This window comes from Leptodactylus fuscus, chromosome 8, assembly GCF_031893055.1.
Source record: "Leptodactylus fuscus isolate aLepFus1 chromosome 8, aLepFus1.hap2, whole genome shotgun sequence".
Lineage (NCBI taxonomy): Eukaryota > Metazoa > Chordata > Amphibia > Anura > Leptodactylidae > Leptodactylus > Leptodactylus fuscus.
The window spans coordinates 10,773,382-10,795,642 of record NC_134272.1 but is presented as its reverse complement, the minus strand read 5'-3'; the positions used below and the strand labels follow the sequence as shown (position 1 = coordinate 10,795,642).

At 44.5% G+C, this 22,261-nt stretch overlaps 1 protein-coding gene across 1 annotated transcript in view; it reads right to left on the bottom strand.

Moving 5' to 3' along the window:
- ADCY9 (adenylate cyclase 9) overlaps positions 1-21,712 on the bottom strand; it is a 53,998-nt gene extending 32,286 nt beyond the window's left edge. The window contains exon 1 of the mRNA XM_075284073.1: positions 19,248-21,712. Coding sequence (XP_075140174.1) covers positions 19,248-20,922 — 1,675 coding nt within the window. The 5' untranslated portion in view covers positions 20,923-21,712. The remainder of the gene's footprint in view (positions 1-19,247) is intronic.
- Between the last annotated feature and the right edge of the window lie 549 nt (positions 21,713-22,261).

Genomic DNA, 22,261 nt, shown 5'->3' with positions numbered 1-22,261 from the left:
ATGGAGAGGTCAGGAGGACCAGAACAAAGCATGCATGTGTATAGAGAAGTCAGGAGGAACAGAACCAAGCATGCCTGTATATGGAGAGGTCAGGAGGAACAGAACCATGCATGCCTGTATATGGAGAGGTCAGGAGGAACAGAACCATGCATGCCTGTATATGGAGAGGTCAGGATGAATGGAACCAAGTATGCATGTATATGGAGAGGCCAGGAGGAACAGAACCAAGCATGCATGTATATAAAGAGGCCAGGAGGAACAGAACCAAGCATGCCTGTATATGGAGAGGTCAGGAGGAACAGAACCAAGCATGCATGTGTATGGAGAGGCCAGGAGGAACAGAACCAAGTATGCATGTGTATAGAGAAATCAGGAGGAACAGAACCAAGTATGCATGTATATGGAGAGGCCAGGAGGAACAGAACCAAGCATGCATGTGTATAGAGAAGTCAAGAGAAACAGAACCAAGCATGTCTGTATATGGAGAGGTCAGTAGGAATAGCTGTCACAGCAATCCAAAGATGCATGGGCAATTTTAGAAAACCTCTGATAGCCCTGCCGTAAAGGGAGGTGACAACCACTATAAAAAAAAAAATTTCAGCGTTTTTGAGTTTTTGCATCAATTTCTTTTGCCTTTTTGAATTCCCCTATTAAATGGGTTGTCCAGGGTAACCACTTTTTTAATATGAGGCTGGGGAAGGCGGAAAAAATACTAAAAAAAAAATAAAAAAACATACTCACCTGTCCCGGTCATCTGCATCTGCCCCTTCCTCATATTGAAATGAATGTTAGGTGGATTTTTGGCATCTGCTACAAAAATTCCACCATATGAAGTTACCCAAAGGGAGTCGTCCCTTATCTGTTCCGCCAGATGGTAATCTGTAAAACTGGTATAATTCATATGTGCAGATAATTTGGGGTCAGGTTTCTTCTTAAAGGAATTCTCCAGGGTGTGTAAACACATAGATAGAGTATGCCATTGTTTGTATTCTATTATACCGTACGCTGCCATCTTTGAAGCCCCAATTGCAGAAGTTGCAATTGCAAAATGTTTCCGTAGAACTGGTCCCTGACTATTCTGCAACTCCTGAGTGTCAGGGCATGCTGGGAGTTGTAGTTTTGTAACCGTTGCAGACCATTGCCGCAGACGATGCGCACACACTAGTACATTTATAGGGTTGGCTGTACTTACAGTTCGCATTTACCAGCACATACGTGAACTCTCCCTCATTCTCCAAAATCTGCCTTTCAACAGCCTCCAATGTCAACAATCAGTCAGTAAATCTCCTGTGATGTTGCCAGGCAATACGTGCTACAAATGAGGCCTGCCTGAAACACTAGAGTATTGAGGAAGTTCCACAGCAGGAATGCAAAACCCTAGACTGCGAGCTAAGCTTCATGGGACATGCAGTCCAGCAAAATGGAGAGGTTCAAACAAACCAAGCGCCATCATACTGGGGAAGGAAGAGGGCGGTATTGGATTTTACATTGGGGCCCAGGAGCTTCGGGTTAGGCCTAGGATACCGGCCATGATCAGGATCTAAATGCACGTCCACCGAACAACGCCATCTGCAATCCCCCCCTTGTATACGGTTTCTATCTATGGTAATGGAATATGTACATGTTACATAATAAGGGATTAGGAAACTATTATAATATGCTACAAATATTTGTCAGGTAAATATCTCTGAAGAAAATCTAGGCCGTCATAGCATGCAAGTGTGCAAAGAGCAGGATTTCCCATTGGCACAGCCCGCTTTTTCCTGGGGGTAATGTCTGCCCGTCCTCACGTGCGCAAACAACTTGTGATTTGCTTGAGAATTGGCGGCGATGAGATCAGCTCATAACACTAAGATCCCACAATTTCACACTGGTACAAGTTACCATCAGTCGTGTCTAATGTTTTATTTAGATCCTGCTCCAGGGTTTACTACTGTAATGGGAATACTCCGTTTCAACATGTTGCTGCAACCGTACAACGCTGTAAGCCTCTTCTGCTCCTACACGAGAAAGACCGCGCTGTAACGTCTTCTGGCGAAAACGGAACTGCAATGCCAGACACATTCCATGGACAGAAATGGTATTGTGGTACAAGGCTCTCCATAATGCCGCCCCTCCCTACATTTCCTCCCTCATCTCTGTCTACCGCCCAACCCGTGCTCTCCGTTCACTCAATGACCTAACACTTACATCCTCTATTATCAGAACCTCCCACGCTCGTATACAAAACTTCTCCCGAGCTGCACCACTTCTCTGGAATGCTCTACCCCGGACAATCAGATTAACTCCCAATTTCTACAGTTTCAAACGCAAACTAAAGACCCATCTTTTCAGACAGGCCGATCACAATGTCTAACGTAAACCCTTATCCCTCCTCTGTCCCCGCTCCCACACTTCCCCACATGATATGATGTCATCTCATGCTAGCTCCATAGGTCCAAGCTCCATCCACATGTTACAGGACACGACTGTCGACTGCTCATAAAGTCTTATGTTTATGCAATGACAGTCACCTCTATTACAGAAGTGTCTGACCTCTGTATAAGCAATGCCGCCCCTGCTACCTCTTGTGTCACCCCCTCTACCTTATAGATTGTAAGCTCTTGCGAGCAGGGCCCTCAGTCCCATTGTGTGAAATGATTTTCTTTGTAATGTATCTTTCTGTCTGGATTTGAACCCTACAAATTGTACAGTGCTGCAGAATATGTTGGCGCTATATAAATACAATTTATTATTATTATTATTATTATTATTATTATTATTTCCAGAAAAGACATTGAACCTTATCCTGGAAAATCGCTTAAAGGGTTTGTCCAGGATAAATCGTTTCTGGCAAGGATGCCGGAGAAGGTAAAAAAAAAAAAAAAACTCTACTCACCTGTCCCTGGTGTCTCCCACCATGGTCTAGTCCAGCGACCTAAGGAAAGGAACCGGGACATCATTCATATACGTCACCTCTGATGTCCCGTGTCCCTTCCTTCCATGTGCAGGGACTTACGCCAGAACAAGACCCCGGGAGCAACAAGTCTGCACTGCGGTGGGAGACGCTGGATCACTGGGGCCAGATGAGTATGGGTTGGGTTTTTTTCACCTTCCCTGGCCTTGTTGCCAAAAAAGTTTTCTCCTGGACAACCCCTTTAAGGCGTAGGTTCCACCTTAAAAACGTTGCGGCAAAAAAATGGCGACTTTAGTGGTTTTTCAGTAGTCCTAGTGGACCATATTCCAGCCTCTCTACATAATAGGTTCCAACTACTACGTCGCAGAGAGATGTTCTGGATATACCGTCTAAATTCATTGGTCCCTCTAGGCCTAAATGAGGCCCTGAAGGACATAACAGGTTAATAGACCCTGCGCACCCTTATGACCGCCCTGGTGACATGTCCCTTCTTCTTGTTCCATTCCTGAAAGATTTTATTTATATGGCACTAGGTAACGGCAATGTAACAGCTTTTAAACATTTTTTGCTAATCTTGTTTTATTATACTTAGTATTTATTAATAATGATTTTTAAAATTAGTCATTGCCAACATTTGCACTGTGATTGCATCGCTTAAACCTCAATTTTCATGTTTTTTTTTTTTTATTTCTTTTCTGTCTTTATTTATTTACTTATTTCTAGATACATCCGCTATTTATCTATCACTATTATGTATTTATTATCACTTCATTTGTATCATTTTTTATATGAGATACTTTCTGGTTATCTTAAGCCTAATATCAGACTATGTGTACATATATCCATGTACTGTATCAATATTTTTTCCGGCATGTATCCTCCTTAATGTGATAGAAGACCTTTGTCCTTCTGCCTCATTAGTATCACAATTTATTCACGTTCTCAGTCCCACTGTCATCTCTAAACTTCCTTAAGATTTTCTATTCTTTTATTTATTGTGCTCCTTCTCATGCACAGTATTGCGTCTTCTCAGCCCCTGATTAAGTGCTGTCTATAGGCTTTGACTGGAGCCTTGTTTAAACTCTTGATATTGTTTGTTCACTCTTGCCGTTTGCTAAAACCCGGTATGCATGCGCCGACCTTTTCGATGGGGCATGCACTACTTACAGTCTCTCTCCGGCCACTTTTAGTTCCCGGCCAGCGGAAGAGCACGCATGCACTGACACTGGAGTCGGACGCATGCGCTTTGGATATCTCCCGGGCACCGAGAGGTCCACACGTGCAGCGCACTCCAGAGAGGGGACCTCTGTCAATCGTTCCCATCGCTAGTATAAAGGTGAACCCATAAAGGTGAGCCTATACTTGTTTCTCACCACCACTATTGTTAATAATATTGCACTACGGGCCGCTCGGTGTCTCTCTTGTTCTTGTTTTTTTGTATTTCTAGGCCGGAAGAACGAAGATGTGAATTTTCTCGTATATGAATATATAACTTTCAGCTAGTCTATTATATACGTAACCACTGCAGTCATCTACATTATAATACACATTTCCCAGCCCGCCTTCCAATGCAGCACTGAATAGCAGGATTTTTCCGCAGCTCATCTCCCTGTGCCGCTTGCATTAGCCCTTGTAAAGGCCAATAAACCGGTGCCGACTGATGTGTTATATTATCCCGACCAAGCATCAGCCCTAAGACGATCTATCTGCCCTGCAATACGCGACCATGAATGATCAGCCATGTATATAGCACTGGAGACGTTAGCTGGCTCTTACATCGCAACTCTCATCGCTGATTCATAGAAGTGGGTACCCAATTGGGAGAACCCCCCCAATCTGCCCCTATACATTTCGTGGTGTACTACATAACACCATTTTTCTCTGCGGTCTGAGATGTTCGCACATATACGTGTGACCTTACAGTTCTCATATTCTAAGTGCAAACAATTCCCACTAACTAAAAATTTTATTTGGCTCATAGAAGAGAATGAATAATAACAAGCAAAGGAATTTATCAGAACTCGAATCATTTCAGATTGTAAATGGAGATATTTTCCACCATCCCGCAGACTTCCTGCCCTGGAATGGGATCAATAGAGACTGCAGCGAGGACGATATAAAATGACCTATAGAAAGTGGTACAAATCATATGTATAAGTCAGAGGACCCCAAACCCGCAGATAGATAGGTTAGGGTCACCTGAATCTTATGGAGTTTTCTCCTTGTGAATCACTGCCACGTGACCCAGATATCAGTGGTTTTACAAATATTCAAATGAGCTCTTTGGAGCAAAAAGGTGCAGCCATTGCTCCAGAGAAGTTACCACAACCCTGCTCCATAGCACTCATTCCATAATGACAAAAAATGCAATATCTTGACAACAAAGAAAGCAATGCACCATTTGATTCAGGTGACAGTAACCTATCTATCTGCAGGGCTGGGGTGATAGTAACCTATCTATCTGCAGGGCTGGGGAGATATGCTGGTTCTGGTGACAGTAACCTATCTATCTGCAGGCCTGGGGTGATATGCTGGTTCTGGTGACAGTAACCTATATATCTGTAGGGCTGGAGTGATATACTGGTTCTGGTGACACTAACCTATCTATCTGCAGGGCTGGGGTGATATGCTGGTTCTGGTGACACTAACCTATCTATCTGCAGGACTGGGGTGATATGCTGGTTCTGGTGACAGTAACCTATCTATCTGCAGGGCTGGGGTGATATGCTGGTTCTGGTGACACTAACCTATCTATCTGCAGGACTGGGGTGATATGCTGGTTCTGGTGACAGTAACCTATCTATCTGCAGGGCTGGGGTGATATGCTGGTTCTGGTGACAGTAACCTATCTATCTGCAGGGCTGGGGTGATATGCTGGTTCTGGTGACAGTAACCTATCTATCTGCAGGGCTGGAGTGATATACAGGTTCTGGTGACACTAACCTATCTATCTGCAGGGCTGGGGTGATATGTTGGTTCTGGTGACAGTAACCTATCTATTTGCAGGGCTGGGGTGATATACTGGTTCTGGTGACAGTAACCTATCTATCTGCAGGACTGGGGTGATATGCTGGGTCTGGTGACAGTAACCTATCTATCTGCAGGGCTGGGGTGATATACTGGTTCTGGTGACAGTAACCTATCTATCTGCAGGACTGGGGTGATATGCTGGTTCTGGTGACAGTAACCTATCTATCTGCAGGGCTGGGGTGATATTCTGGGTCTGGTGACAGTAACCTATCTATCTGCAGGGCTGGGGTGATATGCTGGTTCTGGTGACAGTAACCTGTCTATCTGCAGGGCTGGGGTGATATACTGGTTCTGGTGACAGTAACCTATCTATCTGCAGGACTGGGGTGATATGCTGGGTCTGGTGACACTAACCTATCTATCTGCAGGGCTGGGGTGATATACTGGTTCTGGTGACAGTAACCTATCTATCTGCAGGGCTGGGGTGATATGCTGGTTCTGGTGACAGTAACCTATCTATCTGCAGGGCTGGGGTAAAACTCTGGGTTCTGGAGAGACTCTCTATAAAGGGATATCCAAAAACAAAGCCACTTTTGTCTATGGGTTGAGGTTAGTATGACAGCTCATCCCCATTGACTCTTCTATGGGAACAATGGATTGGGCAACATCCCTGATCTATCATTCCCCTGACTTGCGGAGGAGACTCTTTATGACCTCCAGTTACCTCCATTCTTCTCCGTAACCCAGTATATTAATGTACTTATAAATACTCTGTGCTGCTGTGCCACCACTTTTATTCCAATCTGTGACCTTCCACTTGCTACGTTCCCCTTCTCACAACCTTTGCCATATGTGATGACAATAGGGGAAATGTTAATTCTTCAATTAACCGCTGTCATCCAAGAGCGCGAAGGCCGCTGACGGATTACGACAAATCTAAAAATAACGATAAGAGGAGCCGCTTTTCTTTGGGCGTCTTATTCCCTGCTATATAAATAAGGCATTCATCTTCCACGTAATATGTCAGACAGATTTATCGAGACTGTCCCCCTATTCAACATCCTATGGACAAAGACTATACACAAAGTCCAATATTCAGTATATATTTATATACAGCGCAAGAGCAGGAGATTAACGGTGAGCGCGGCGAATAAATATTTGTCAAATACAGATGTAACGACCAATTCAGCTCTGCTACATCTCTCCATCGAGCGGTGTGAGGCCCAGAGCTGGACGGAACAGAGGAACTCTCTATGACGCAAATCAACAAAAATACAAATAAAAAAACGACTATTTTGCAGCAGTGAAGAGGTTAAAGATTCTCGTGGGAATCCTGACAGTCAAGGACTAGCCTCCCATGCTCTGCAGGATGGGTTCCAAGCTCTGAGGGTCCTGTCTCCCACGGGGGGAGCGGGCAGAGTCTTCTAAATATACCCCAGCACCACATTCCAACCCTATCGAGAGGGGGGGGGGGGATTTAAGGCACACCCCTACTGACTCATCACAGTTCTTACCCCTTGAATTACTTGCTTTCTTCTGGGGTCCAAACACCAATAAACACCAGAGGAAAGCTTGGTTACAAGGAAAAATAATAAAAAGTTATCAGAAATACAAATGTTTGGGAAAGCTGGGTGACAAGCAATGCCCAAGGAAAATCCCTCGCTTCTATATCACTGTATAGCAAGACAGTTCAGGACTTTAGTACTGAATAACAACCATTGCAGGAGATTAGATTGGTTGTCACCCAGCTTTCCCAGGAACGGATACCACAGAATAATAAAGAAGCTTTGTATAAACCTAAGGAGCTGCTAGATTAGTAATGGCTGGTGTATCCCTGACAGGAGTGACAGAACAAAGGTCAAAATCTCCTGAGACTGGCACAGACTACCCAGGAATAGCCCAGCGGATACAATCCTGACACATAAGGTTTATTTTTAAGCATGTGCTCCATAGACTGACCCTCCGAGGACCAGATGATGCTTTTCATTCAGCCAAAAAAAGACCTATTACATTATTTTCAATCCAAAAATACTTAAGGTCCCTGCAAATCCACCTTAAATATCACATTATATGAGATGATTGCCCAAAAAAGATCCCACAGAGGCGGTTGTGTCGTCTGTCAGCAGGTGGCGATACCACATGAGTGCCATATACAGAATACATAAAGCTGCCAGTATATATTCCAATACTATTATATATGTAATTCCCTAACAGCTGATCCTGTATTATACTCCAGAGCTGCGCTCACTATTCTGCTGGTGCAGTCACTGTGTATATACATTACATTACTTATCCTGTATTATACTCCAGAGCTGCGCTCACTATTCTGCTGGTACAGTCACTGTCTACATACATTACATTACTTATCCTGTATTATACTCCAGAGCTGCGCTCACTATTCTGCTGGTACAGTCGCTGTTTACATACATTACATTACTTATCCTGTATTATACTCCAGAGCTGCGCTCACTATTCTGCTGGTGCAGTCACTGTGTACATACATTACATTACTTATCCTGTATTATACTCCAGAGCTGCGCTCACTATTCTGCTGGTACAGTCACTGTGTACATACATTACATTACTTATCCTGTATTATACTCCAGAGCTGCGCTCACTATTCTGCTGGTGCAGTCACTGTGTACATACATTACATTACGTATCTTGTATTATACTCCAGAGCTGCGCTCACTATTCTGCTGGTGCAGTCACTGTGTACATACATTACATTACGTATCCTGTATTATACTCCAGAGCTGCGCTCACTATTCTGCTGGTGCAGTCACTGTGTACATACATTACATTACTTATCCTGTATTATACTCCAGAGCTGCGCTCACTATTCTGCTGGTACAGTCACTGTGTACATACATTACATTACTTATCCTGTATTATACCCCAGAGCTGCGCTCACTATGCTGCTGGTGCAGTCACTGTGTACATACATTACATTACTTATCCTGTATTATACTCCAGAGCTGCGCTCACTATTCTGCTGGTGCAGTCACTGTGTACATACATTACATTACGTATCCTGTATTATACTCCAGAGCTGCGCTCACTATTCTGCTGGTGCAGTCACTGTGTACATACATTACATTACTTATCCTGTATTATACTCCAGAGCTGCGCTCACTATTCTGCTGGTACAGTCACTGTGTACATACATTACATTACTTATCCTGTATTATACCCCAGAGCTGCGCTCACTATTCTGCTGGTGCAGTCACTGTGTACATACATTACATTACTTATCCTGTATTATACTCCAGAGCTGCGCTCACTATTCTGCTGGTGCAGTCACTGTGTACATACATTACATTACGTATCCTGTATTATACTCCAGAGCTGCGCTCACTATTTTGCTGGTGCAGTCACTGTGTACATACATTACATTACTTATCCTGTATTATACTCCAGAGCTGCGCTCACTATTCTGCTGGTACAGTCACTGTGTACATACACTATATTACATATCTTCCGAGTTACATGATTATTAGACTCCAGATTTATATACACAATTCTACTGGTTGTTTTGGAAACAGTCAGTAAGTTTTTCCTGTATGAAATGGCTATACAAAACCTGGTACAAACAATAAACTTCCTCAAATGTTAAACTCTGTCCAAGAAGTTCTGGAAGATTGCAGCTCTGAAGGCTCTAGAACAGACTCCAGACCAGATAAGTAATGCAGTATATGCGGTCTAATCTGTATCTTCTGTATTCTGGATCTCTTTGCACCTCTTACTTCCAGGTACTATATCTCTACATACTACTGGGGTCTGCCATGAGTTAGAGGGGCCCGGATATGACAGCGATCTCTATTTCCCAGGTTATATCTTGAATGAATCTTGACTACGATGATGGATTCATTGTAAAACACAGGGACGGCCTGTTTGGGTATTTTATGAACCTGTGCAAAAATTCAGGTCCATGATCCTTTAGAAGAAAGGATTGTGGTCAAATAAAATATGTGATCTAGCGCCCTCCAGTGTGGGGGAGGAGTCCTGACAACCTCCATAGCCATTACTCACTATTCTGCTGGTTGCCATTGATAGACTCAGGCCTGTTGACAGATACGCCCCTAATAGCTTAGCTGAGCTTTTTTAATACATTAGGTCTGGATCGGGGCCTTTGAGACAATAGGATTTTATTGAAAGGGTTGGCACGAAGGTCCTAGTTTTGGACGCACCCAGCTACCACCGAGGCCTCTTCGGGATTTCAAGCACTTTAAGGAGACGCCAAGTATATAAGAAGTGCACTTGGTGATGAAGTGAAGCAAAACCTGAAAATTCTGCATGGTGTGACGTCAATGAGGTCTTAAAGGCGCACTCCAGACAAAAATGAGACCTAGGCCTTAGTGTTGGGCCCGAGGGGGGAGTACCACATTAAAATAAAAACTGGCGTAGGGGGTAAATATCCCCCAGTGTATGTTCCTTTAAGACAAACAAACCGTCCTTGGTTTCTAGTGAGCAGTGCGTCCCCCACACTTGTATTGGTCAACACACAAAATGGCTGCCTCCGCTCAGATAGCATCTCATGACACAGAGGAGTATACACAGGAAAACATTGTATCTAGACTCTGGTATTTTGTCAGTCAAGGCGAATGGATTCAGGGTCAGAGAAAATCTGAAGGTGATAAACATTTTACTAAAGACGCAGCATCAAGCTGGCGATACATGGCTGTGCAGTCCTGAGGAGCACAACATGGCCGCCATTGTTGTCTCGTGAATACGGATGAATTGGTAGACAGGTGGTGAATACCGTCAGGAGTGTAGCCATTGGAGGTGTAGTCGCTACCAGGCCGTGGACCCTGGGGGGCCCAAAGGACCATGTGTAACATAAAGCACTGTTCTAAATGTAGGTAAGGGCCCTGATACAGATTTGCACTGGGGCCTAAGAGCTACAAGTTACACCTCTGAATACCCTGACTGATCTTACATTCTTCATAGATATCAGCATAAACTTAAAGGGATTTAAAGGACTTAAAGGGGTTTCCAAGACTTAGATGACCTTTGTTTAGGACACTTGTCAACTCTTGGAGGATCTGGCTTATATCCAGGGCCAGGGCAGTATATACGGGATGTTGCAAATAGGGAAATGGCCGTCGCATTTTTGTTCTCAAGTCACAATAAGGGTCCGTCCTAAAATGGGTGTAGGGGGGTATGTGCCACCCTAATCACAATATTCTACTGGACCGCCGCCAACAAGTGTGGACCCATATGAGAACAAGTCACCATACTGGTGGAGATCTGACACTCAACACCCGCAACCTAAATAACCACATGCCATAGGGATGTATACAATGCTTCAGGTTTCTTTATACAGCGCTGACAGACCACCCTTAACCCCTTCTTACATCCCAATATATAGGTACGTCCTGGTGTACGGTACGTCCTGGTGTACGTGCACTCGCCAGCAGAAGGACACATGAGAGCTACAACTCTGCAGGAATGGGTAGGCTTATAAACATGCAAAATCGTGCAAAAATGTGCCCAATATCGGGCAAATGTGACGAATCTGAAATTCACGCTTTATGATCAGAAAAATCCCACTGGTAAGAGACACCATAGATAGTAACATCCTATTAGGGAATTGTAAGCAATTGTCCATGATATATAGAGGGGTGTCATAAATCTGTAAGAGATAAGACGACAAGGTGCTGCAGATATTGCCCGGGGCTACCATGACCTTGCACCATAGGCCTCCATATTTATGGCTGTTCAGATGTCACCGCCGTGTTCTGGCACTGACTGCACTTCACACGACCTGTGTTACGGAAGCACTTGGGCTAATAGATATATAACTGGCAGCACTTCAGCTATCATAATATCCCAGGCATAAAGATCATACTTGTCGGCGTATCTATGTACAGACACCACCCTGTAAGGTGCAGTCCTGAGCAGCGAGCCAAGGAGCGGCCTTTCCTAAACAACTCAACACTCAGGTTCTCTAAACAGTCAGAAGAGAGCCAAAGAAGAAAAGGATGTCTGCTCCTTCAAGTCGAGAGCGCCCAGAGCGTCCGTCAAATGTCATCGGGTGCGTAGATGAGAGTCTACAACTAGATATCCCATCGTAGGACCGTCGGTTTACAATCCATGGCGACACTATACGGTGCAATTCCTGCAATCTGGCGTCCGATAATCTGGCATATCCAGTGCAGTATAATACGCGGCTTATCTACCGTATCGATCATGTATATAAAGATCACCTATTGTACACCTTAAACCTACGGGCCCTTCACCGCTGCCATCTCCGCTTTTCGGAAACGGGGTGCGAGACAGAGCCGTATTTTTCATTGCTTTCAATGGGCAGATTGGGTTGGTGAATTTTTGCTTAGCAATGGCGATTTCCTTTAAGGTTGCTGACCTCGATACCTGAGGGTCTAGACTTCTGATCTCTCCTATTGTATATACCTCCAATATACAGTGCCTTAAGATACACAGATCAGTGTCTTGGAATTTGCCTTCCATCTGAAGACAATATCAGTTATCTTAAACATACAAGACTGAGTACTGGCAGTCTGTGTATAATAATGGCGATGTGAGAGGTTATCAGGCGCCGGAGATAAGAAGTGGATTTAATACCAGACTTAAAGGAGACAGAGGTGAAGAGAAACCTAAACCTGTACAAGACTAGGTTCACACTTGCGTCTGGGTGTCTGTTCTTCAGGTCCACTTAGGAACCCGAAAAACGGAAACCCAATTCGCTTAATAATGGGGTCCGCTGGAGTTCCGCATTTTTCAAGCGTATTCCGAATGTAGTACGAGTGCTGGTGTGAATCCAGCCCCTGTCCTGAGTCTTGTGCTGCTCCTGGGCCCCAATGCAAAATGTACCTACCTTGTGCCACTTAGAATAGCATTTATATTTTATGTGGCCCCCTCGTGTTCAGGGCCCGGTAGCAACTGCTAAATCTGCACCCTACCTATACTAGTGAAAGGGGTGCCAATGTCTTACTGCAATCCTGTGGTCCCCATAATGTATAGGGGGTCCTGTAGAAGATTTTGTAACGCGGCCTGCGTCCATGCTGTACTATACCCCAGGGTGTTTTTAAAACCTTTGAGCCGTCTTACTGACCCTGCCTGTGTGTACAGCAATAACAGAGATCAGCTCTGATCCATCAAACCACAACACAAATAGCGTCTCATAGGGAAAAGAGGCCATAAACATCCACGGCGGCGGCGAGGATCCTCCTGTATCTGTCTGGGGAGGAGAATAGTAAGATCTATAGGTTCATCAAAGGTGAGCTCACCCTTTAAGCTCACGTGGCGGCACCTGGCTCAGATAACAGACATGTTTGTCCTGGGAAGGGATCAGCGTGTATTCACAGATACAGCATTGGGCAAGAGAGCGACGAGTACACAAAAACAGAGGCCATTGTATTTACCCCTCCTCTGTTTATCACATTGTCATGGCCTCAATCTGCCCTGGAACAGGCCGGAGGAGAAATATTACTATCTATAGGGCACTAAGGTTAGGGCTGCACGTAGCCGGTCGCGGAAAAAAAGCGTTGCGGGGAAAAAACGTGGCGGCAACACTTTGCAGTTTTTCCCACAGAGGTTTCCTTTGCTGCGTTTCTATAGGTATGATTGACATACTGCGATTTCCAAAACTGCGATGGTTTCGGGAATCACACCTTGTCCACAGCGCGTATTTTCCGACAGTGTGGGGATGAGATTCGCTAGTGACTGTAAAATGCTGCGTTTTTACAAATCAGTGGGCAAATTGCGGTGTCTTCGCAACGTGGGGCCCTAGCTTATGGTTTCTTTACAGAATTCTGGTCACTTCTCCTGACATGTCTGATTTAGAAAATGCTTGTATTACCTATTAAAGGGATCCTATTTTTTAAATGTAATTTTTTGTAGATCACACGTAGGAATAGCCTTAAGAAAGTCTATTCTTCTCCTACCTTTAGATGTCTTCTCCGCGCCGCCGTTCAGTAGAAATACCGGTTTTCATCGGTATGCAAATTAGTTCTCTCGCAGCACTGGGGGTGGTCCTCAGCACTCAAACAGCACTGGGCGCGTCCCCAATGTTGCGAGAGAACTCTCCAGCGCTGCCTCCATCTTCTTCAGGAATGTTCTCTTCACGGCTTTTTGCGGTGAAACTTGTAGGCATCGGGCAGAGCCGACTGCGCATGCCCACAGGCCACAACTGTGTAAGCGGCCATTTTTCATGGGGCTGCGGGCATGCACAGTCAGCTCTGCCCGAAGCCTAGAAGTTTCTCCGCCTGCGCCGGAAGAAGGCACATGAAGACGCCGTTCTAGAAGAAGATGGAGGTGTTGCTGGAGATTTCTCTCGCAGCATTGGGGACACCCCCAGTGCTGTTTGAGTGCTGAGGACTGCCCCCAGTGCTGCGAGAGAACTCATTTGCATGCTGGCGAAAACCGGTATTTCTACGGAACGGCGTCACAGAGAAGACATCTAAAGGTAGGAGAAGAATAGACTTTCTTAAGGCTATTTTGACATGATAGGAACAAAAATTTAAGTTTAAATGATAGGATCCCTTTAAGTAACGACTCATCTTTTCTTAGAAATGTGTGCCGTTCCTCTGTTATTCTTCCTGGAAATGTAAAAAACGGACAACTGTATGTCACCATTTCACGTATCATGTCGTTGCACAGTTTGACCATGCAGGGACGCACCCCATTGACAAAGGGAACCGTTTTCATATATTTCCAGGGGGAGTAACAGAGGGACATAGTTATATGAAACATTATATATATATTGTTCTCTCCTAGGGAATACAAACATTTACTAAAACAGACCTGTTAGGGGAACGGGCCGATCCACGACGTTCTAAAATATTGCACTTACAATGTAAACCATAGAAGCAATAACGCAACGTTGTAAGATCAGTTTGGCGTCACAAGGTCACGGTCTTTGGTCTTGCTTCTCCTCAGACATGTCTTGAGGTGGATTTTTAAGTGTCACGTGTTGTGTAAACAGCCGAAGTGGTTGTAGCCTTATTTGTGCATGATACCGCGGCCTGCGATGTGTTTTCTAAACCCGGGCAGCGATTATGTAAATCATTCCCCTGTTGTGATAACACACAAGAAAAGAGGCAAAAAGTTGAATAAATCGGACTCGAGGTTACTCAAGATGGCGGCTCCCTGATTGTTATTTGCGTACATGACATTCCTCCTGCAATTCCTTTGGCTACGACTGAAGATGTAATCAAGTGTGGAAAATCCCAGGAACTAAAAGCACAAGAGCGAAGGACTCTGGACACCTGCAATAAACACCGCCATCTTTGAAACCCCTATGTACTCTGCCTCTCTGAGATCAGCAGTAAAAAATGTAGCAGCCACATTGTACAGCGCCACTAAATAATACCGCCATACAGTGCTTGTTCTAATATAGCATCTCAAAAACCCATTTGGCTGACTATAGTCCTTCTGTAACTGCCATACAGTAGACAAATAGTACTAAATAATACTGCCATATGGAACCTGTTCTAATATAGAACCTCATAAACCTATTTTACAGACTATAGTTCTCCTAAAACTGCCATATAATACACAAATAACACTAAATAACATCACCATTCAGTGATTATTCTAATACAGAACCTCATAAAAACATGCTCCAAACTATAGTCCTTCTCAAACTGCCATACAGTACACTAATAACAGTAAATAATACCGCCTTTCCGTGTTTGCTCTTATATAGAACCTAATAAACTGCTATATACTACACAAATTGCTCTAAATAATATCTTCATACAGTGCTAGTTCTAATATAGAGCCTTATAAACCAATTTTCCCAACTGAAGTCCTTTTAAAACTGACATATAGTACACTAATAACAGTAAATAATACCGCCATATAGTGTTTGCTCTTATATGGAACCTAATAAACCAATTTTCCCAACTATAGTCCTTCTAAAACTGCCGTACACAACACAAATTGCACTAAATAATATCTTCATACAGTGCTAGTTCTAATATAGAGCCTTATAAATCAATTTTGCCAACTGAAGTCCTTTTAAACTGACATATAGAACACAAATAGTATTAAATAATACCGCCATTCAATATGTGGTTTAATAGAGAACCTCATAAAGACATTTTCCTAACTATAGTCCTTCTAAAACTGCCATATAGTACACAATTAACACTAAATAACACCGCCGTTCAGTGCTAATTCTAATATAGAACCACATATACCAATTTTTCTGACTACAATCCTTTTCAAACTGCCATATAGTACACAATTAACACTAAATAACACCGCCATTCAGTGCTGATTCTAATATAGAACCACATAAAACAATTTTACCAACCACAGTCCTAAAACTGCCATATAGTACACAAATAGTATTAAATAATACCGCCATACAGTACTTGTTCTGCTATAGAACCTCATAAACCCATTCCCCCCAACTATAGTCCTTAAAAAACTGCAATATAGTGCAAAAATAGCCCAAAATATTACCGCCATGCAGTGCTAGTTGTAATATAAAACTTCATAAACCCATTTTTTAATTTCTTTTACCATCAGATTTGTTACACAGCTTAAAAATATTCCACCTTAAAATCCCATTATAAAGCTTGTAATCCTGGCCGAATAATAAAGTTTGCGGTATAACCACAAGTAAATGTCTTCTAACAGCTAAGATCACAGGAGGTAAGTACGGTATACAGAGGGCGGGACGCACAAGACGGTATTTATTATAGGACGTTTAACCCTTTCCATTCTACTGCCGTTGCCATCAGACCTTGCAGTGCTAAATTAGTTCCAGTTCACACTGCCCCAAATATTGATATACATTTTATCAGCACATAATGGCATAGAATAATATGTATCAGTACGGCATTATATCTGCCATACTGTGATGGTTTTTGTATGCCGCGGTATACCTTGCATATGGGGAGCCCTATTGGGTGCTGATTGGCACCACCACACCCCTATCCCTGGAGAAGAGGTCCTGTGCCCTAGTCTCATTTTCATCCGACCAGTTTTTCATTGAGTTTTTACCACTGGGTGGCGCAGTTTATCTGAATTATCAGTCTGAAAAATGTGTAATGATAACGCCCATAAGAATAATGGGGTTTGAAAGGGGCATATTGGAAAAAGGATCCCCCTCCTTATAGTTATCCCAATGGATGAAACATGCATAATATGACTTCTGCTATGACTGCTCAGGTAATCGGCAGGGCCAACCATAGACCATCATAATAAAACCAACTATAGATCCCTGATAACAGGGCCAACCATAGACCTCTGACAACGGGGCCAACCATAGACCATCATAATAATGCCAACTATAGAACTCTGATAACAGGGCCAACCATAGAACCCTCATAATAATGTCAACCAAAGAACCCTGATAACTGGGCCACCCGTAGGTCCTACATAACAGTGCCATCGCAGAACCCTATCACAGGGCCACATATCATAATATCAATGCCACATAACATACGAGTGCCGGGCACAGGACCCTTATATCAGTGCCAGGTGAAGGATCTCTATAACAGAGATCCAAAAAAACCTAAACATTTCTTGAGTGCAGGACCTGGGTGGTAGAAGATATCTCCTGCGGTCTAATGGTTGGTGGCAGGAAAAGAGCAGAGTTGTTGCAGCTGCGCTCTGGATGTGACTCAGCAGTGCAAGTGCTGCACAACCCCCTCTCTACACCACCCACCCGAAAAATCCCTGCCACCAACAATGCCAGGAACATTCCTATATATATATGCCACTTCCAGCATATGATCTTCTAACTCCTAACATATGGTGGATTATTATGTATCAGCCTCAATCTGTAATCTATATGTACTATACTGTAGATTATCAGGCAGGATCACCCATTTCTAGGATTCTATATCATCTAGATTATCCAGCAGTATCCTAATACAGTATATAGACATCCCCTTGACTGCAGATTGTGAAGCGGGATTAGTAGATTCTAGGACTCTATGTAATATACAGTGATCGCCTTAATCTAAGTAATATAATCTGCGATTCTGCCCCTAGACAGTATAGGGTAATCTTCCAATATTGGATTATCAACCAAAATCATCCAGGTCTATGAATGTATGAAAGGCAGCGGGATCTACTGAGTCATATTTTTGGATTTTATATAACGCATCGTGTCTATATATAAGTCTATACTTGCTTACTTTTGAGTGAAGTTACAGTAGGGGGCGTAATTCTTCAAACATGTGCCCTGCTCTTTCATATGTTGGTTACGCCCGTCAAACACCAACAGCCTGATGTCCTAAATTCCCCAATAATAAAAGGGCACCCTAAAATAGTGACAGCCAGAGTGCCCTCATATAATTGACGGCCGCAGCCATACCAATGGGGCCCACCATATCCATGCAGTGTCAGTAACAGGGTGTCCTAATGCAACGAAGACCCCTACAGCAGTGCCAACCACCAGGGACGTTGGTAGACTCTAAAGAGACAACTGAATCTAGTTATGGTTGATGATAAGAGACCAGGGGTGCCGGCCAAAAGATCCAGATCACACGCTAGCATCATCACTGGTGCCATGGAGGGCTTCTTATGAGGTCACTGCCATGTTGTCATCGGTGGTTCAGTGACAGAAGCAAAGACCATTCTTTGTCTCTGATGTCTACATTTGTCTGTGAGGTCTACATGGCAGCGGCAGAAAGGCCCATGTCAAGCACCGGCATGATTCTATATAGTAATAGAGTGTCTCACTCTTACCGGAACCAACGTCATGATGTCATCGGTGGTTGAGTGATGGACGCCAGGACCTTCTGTGCCCATAAAACCACCCGGCCAGACGTCCATCGCCAAACCACTAATGTTTCTAATAGGTAGCCCAGGAGACTAGCCTACCCTTCCAGGACATTGGGCGGTCTTCCATTTTTGGGGAAGTCCAGAGGAAAGCAGGAAAGTACAGATCAATCATTGCTAAGAATCCACGTAGCACGTAAAATGATTAAATAGTGATTTCCTGGCTGCAGATTATCGAGACAAGATTACACAGCGCTTTGCTTCTTTATACAGTAATATATCATGACCTCCTGATGGCGGATTATCAGGATGGGATTAGACAGTGATGAATATTATGTAATATCTAATGAATGCAAATGAACAGGACAGGCCGCGCGAGATAGACATCTAATCCTCGGTGACCTCTTCATGGCAAATTATCAGAGCGACACTCAAAATTACCAGGAGAATTTATCGGCACACTACAGGAAGTTTGTCTAAGATCTAAACCATAAAAAATAATCCCTGGTAATTCAATTATGATGGCCGTAGTCTTGGCTTCCTCGTGATCACATGTCGGCAGATGTAATGTCAGTTTTGTTCTAAAACCACATTGCAGTAAATAAGGCTATTGTTTCTGAGCATAGGATTAGGATATAGGCCTCAGAGCATGTGCCGTGCAGGAGACGGGTCTTACCTTTTAGCTGGTCGGCCGCTACAATCTGCCCGACTCGCTCCGCCACCAAACTGTCTTCCATCAGGTAGCGATCATCCAGATATTTTGCCGTTTTCTCAGAAATGTGCACTTTGCCGGCAACCCCAAGCTGCTCCATAAGATTGGCAAGGTTGACATCATTGGACCATACATCGAACTTAAACCTCCGCATGCCAAGGATACCACATAGGACTGTACCAGTGTGTACACCAACACGCATGTTGACCATCTCTTTCTTCTCCTGACAGAACTGCTCAATGGCCTCGATCATGCCAAGGCCCATCTCAATGCAGCAGTAGGCATGGTCTGCCCGTGGTTCGGGGCATCCTGCCACGCAGTAGTAGCAATCACCCAAGGTGCTGATCTTCTCGCATCTTGTCTCTTCGCAAAGGCGGTCAAAACGGCCAAACAGGTCATTGAGAAGTCCCACAAGGGCATGGGCAGACTTGTTGGCGCTCATCTTAGTGAATCCGACAATATCAGCAAACAGTATGCTTACTTGTTCAATCCTTTGCATCTTGAAGGGCCTGAAGACAATTGGCGTTTTTTGGATAGAAGACTTCTTTTTGCGACTTTTGGGACTTGACGCCGAATGGCGCTTCACTGAGTTCTCACTCTCATCATCCCCTTGCTTCATTAGGTCATCGGCAATAATCCTTGGCATGACAGAGTGAATCATCCTTTCTTTGAGGGCCTTCTCCACTTCCAGATCCTTGCCATGCATGATGGACTGGCCAACTTTTAAGAAAGTGCTGCGTGAACGGACCTCAGACATGATGAAGAGATGTACTCCTATAGCATGAATACACACATGTAACAGCGCTTTGCTTAACAGTTCCCAGTGAGCCATCCTATCGACCAAAGGAAGGAAGCAGCCTTCGTCTCGAAAGTGGTATCCAAAGGTCTCGAATAGTATAGAGTAGACTACCCCAAGACAGGCACTGAGGTACAAGGGCAAGTGCATGACTGTGTAGAGAAGGAGTAACACCTCCACACAAATGGAGAAACTGCCGACTTGGGACATGCAAGAAGTCGAAGTGATACTTGGTAGGAAAGTAAGATTTGATAGGTCATTGTGGGCATTTTTAGGAGTCAAAACCTGGAATTGAGAGGCCAAAGTCAAGGCAAAGACCAGCAACGTGACGAGCAAGGAGATGGCCGTGCAGTGCCGAGCGTAAGATTTGGTGAAGGTGAAGAAGAAAAAGCCTAGGCACACCACAAGGAAGCACAGAGTTGGTACAAGGTAGCCAATAAGTCTGTCTTTCATATGAACACCAAAGTAGATGCTCCACAGGAGCCCAGACACGGAGAGGTACAGTAGAGCGTAGCGAAACCTGCGTTGCATCTGTGGGAAGCATCTCTCCACGCAGGCTTCTTCTAGGTTACTGGAGTCAAATTTTGGGTTCCACCAGTTGGATGTAGACCTTTCAAAGAGCTGTGGGAGCTTCTTCTGTCTTCTAACACCCCCGGCTCCCCCACCCTTCTTCACCCCAGACTCCCCCGAGCTGCAGCTGGATGATATGCTGTATTTGCAACGTCTCGAAGGTGCCTGGTGGTGCTGCCTATTAATTTTCACAGTAACACTAGTACTGTCCCCGCTGCCATCACACCTCACCTCCGTATGATGCAGCAGCTGCTGGTTCACAGGGGAAGCCATATTGTCGATATATAGTTTTCCTGGGACTTTTTTTTTTCTTTTTTTCCACCTCGCTCCCCCCTGCACCACCACTACTAACACTACCGCCCCCTCCTAACCTTCAGCTACAGACTAACAGAAGGGTTTTGACAGCTTCCAGCCTGCCCCAGGCAGCACTCACTTGCGCCTCCATGCAAAGTAGCCTCTCCTGTCTCCCTGTACTGGCAGCTAAATACAGTCATTCAGGAAGGCAGATATCTCCAGATGCAGACGGACCACAGTAAGGCAATGCAGTCCATACATTAATATGTAACAAAGACACCCAAGAAGACGCCGGGGAACCTGCATAGGCTCATCTCCTGCTTCCTTTCTTCCCAAAATATTTAGGAGCAGCTCACTTGGTAGCCCCAAGGGAGAAAATAATATATATTATATTCCATCCACGCTGAAGGGGGGGCTCCATCTTTCCTAGGAAAATATTCCAGTATCCCCGAGATGATACGCCAGGCAGAGTCAATGCAGACAGACACAAGGACAGGAGCAATTTCCTCAAGATCCCTCTTCTTTTTGGGGTGCTGGATGTGAACAGCAGTCTCTTTCTCCTTCTAGATTCCTCTTCATGCAATGGCTTTTGCAGTGGTGCCGGCTTCTGGTCACTGGCCGTCCATGCAGCAGGTTGGGGTGCCCCTCTCCTGGTGGTTAGGGGTGCAGACAGGAGCGAAGTGAGGCTCCAGTTCTCTTTGGCCAGACATGAGGGGCCTCACACCAGTACACAGACAGGCCGCTCGCTCTCGCTCTTCTCTTTCCTGGCTGCTTTTCCTATGCTGGGTTGAGCAGGGAGGGGAGAAGAGGAGCAGGAGGAGGAGAGAGAAGGGGGGGGGGGCAGGCAATGAGGAGAGGGAGGGGAGAGAGATGGGAAAAGGGGTAGAGGCTGGGGAGAAGGAACCACAGTTATGTGATTTCAAGGGGAAAAATGCAAAAAAAAAAAAAAAGGGTTGAATGAGGAGCGAATGTAAGTGGTGCAGGAGGAGACTCCGGAGGGAGATGTCTTGCACAGTCATTCGTGTTCCTTGTATGTTACACAGTCACTTCTGTCTGGGAGGAAGATTACGTCGGTCATTCCCCAGAATCCAGGGCGCCTTGATAAGTCTGGAGCTTTCCTATATTGCGCCTTGTGCACAGCCATACATTGTGAATTCACCTTCGTGTAACGAAACCTTACACCAAGGCGGCATCGACATGTCCCTCATTGTCGGGTCCTAGTGAAAGAAACACTACTCATCATCCTCATCATCCATGGAGCCATTTTGTAGACGATTCCACGTTGTCTACTAGCTCTACGTTTGGTGTCTACATCTAA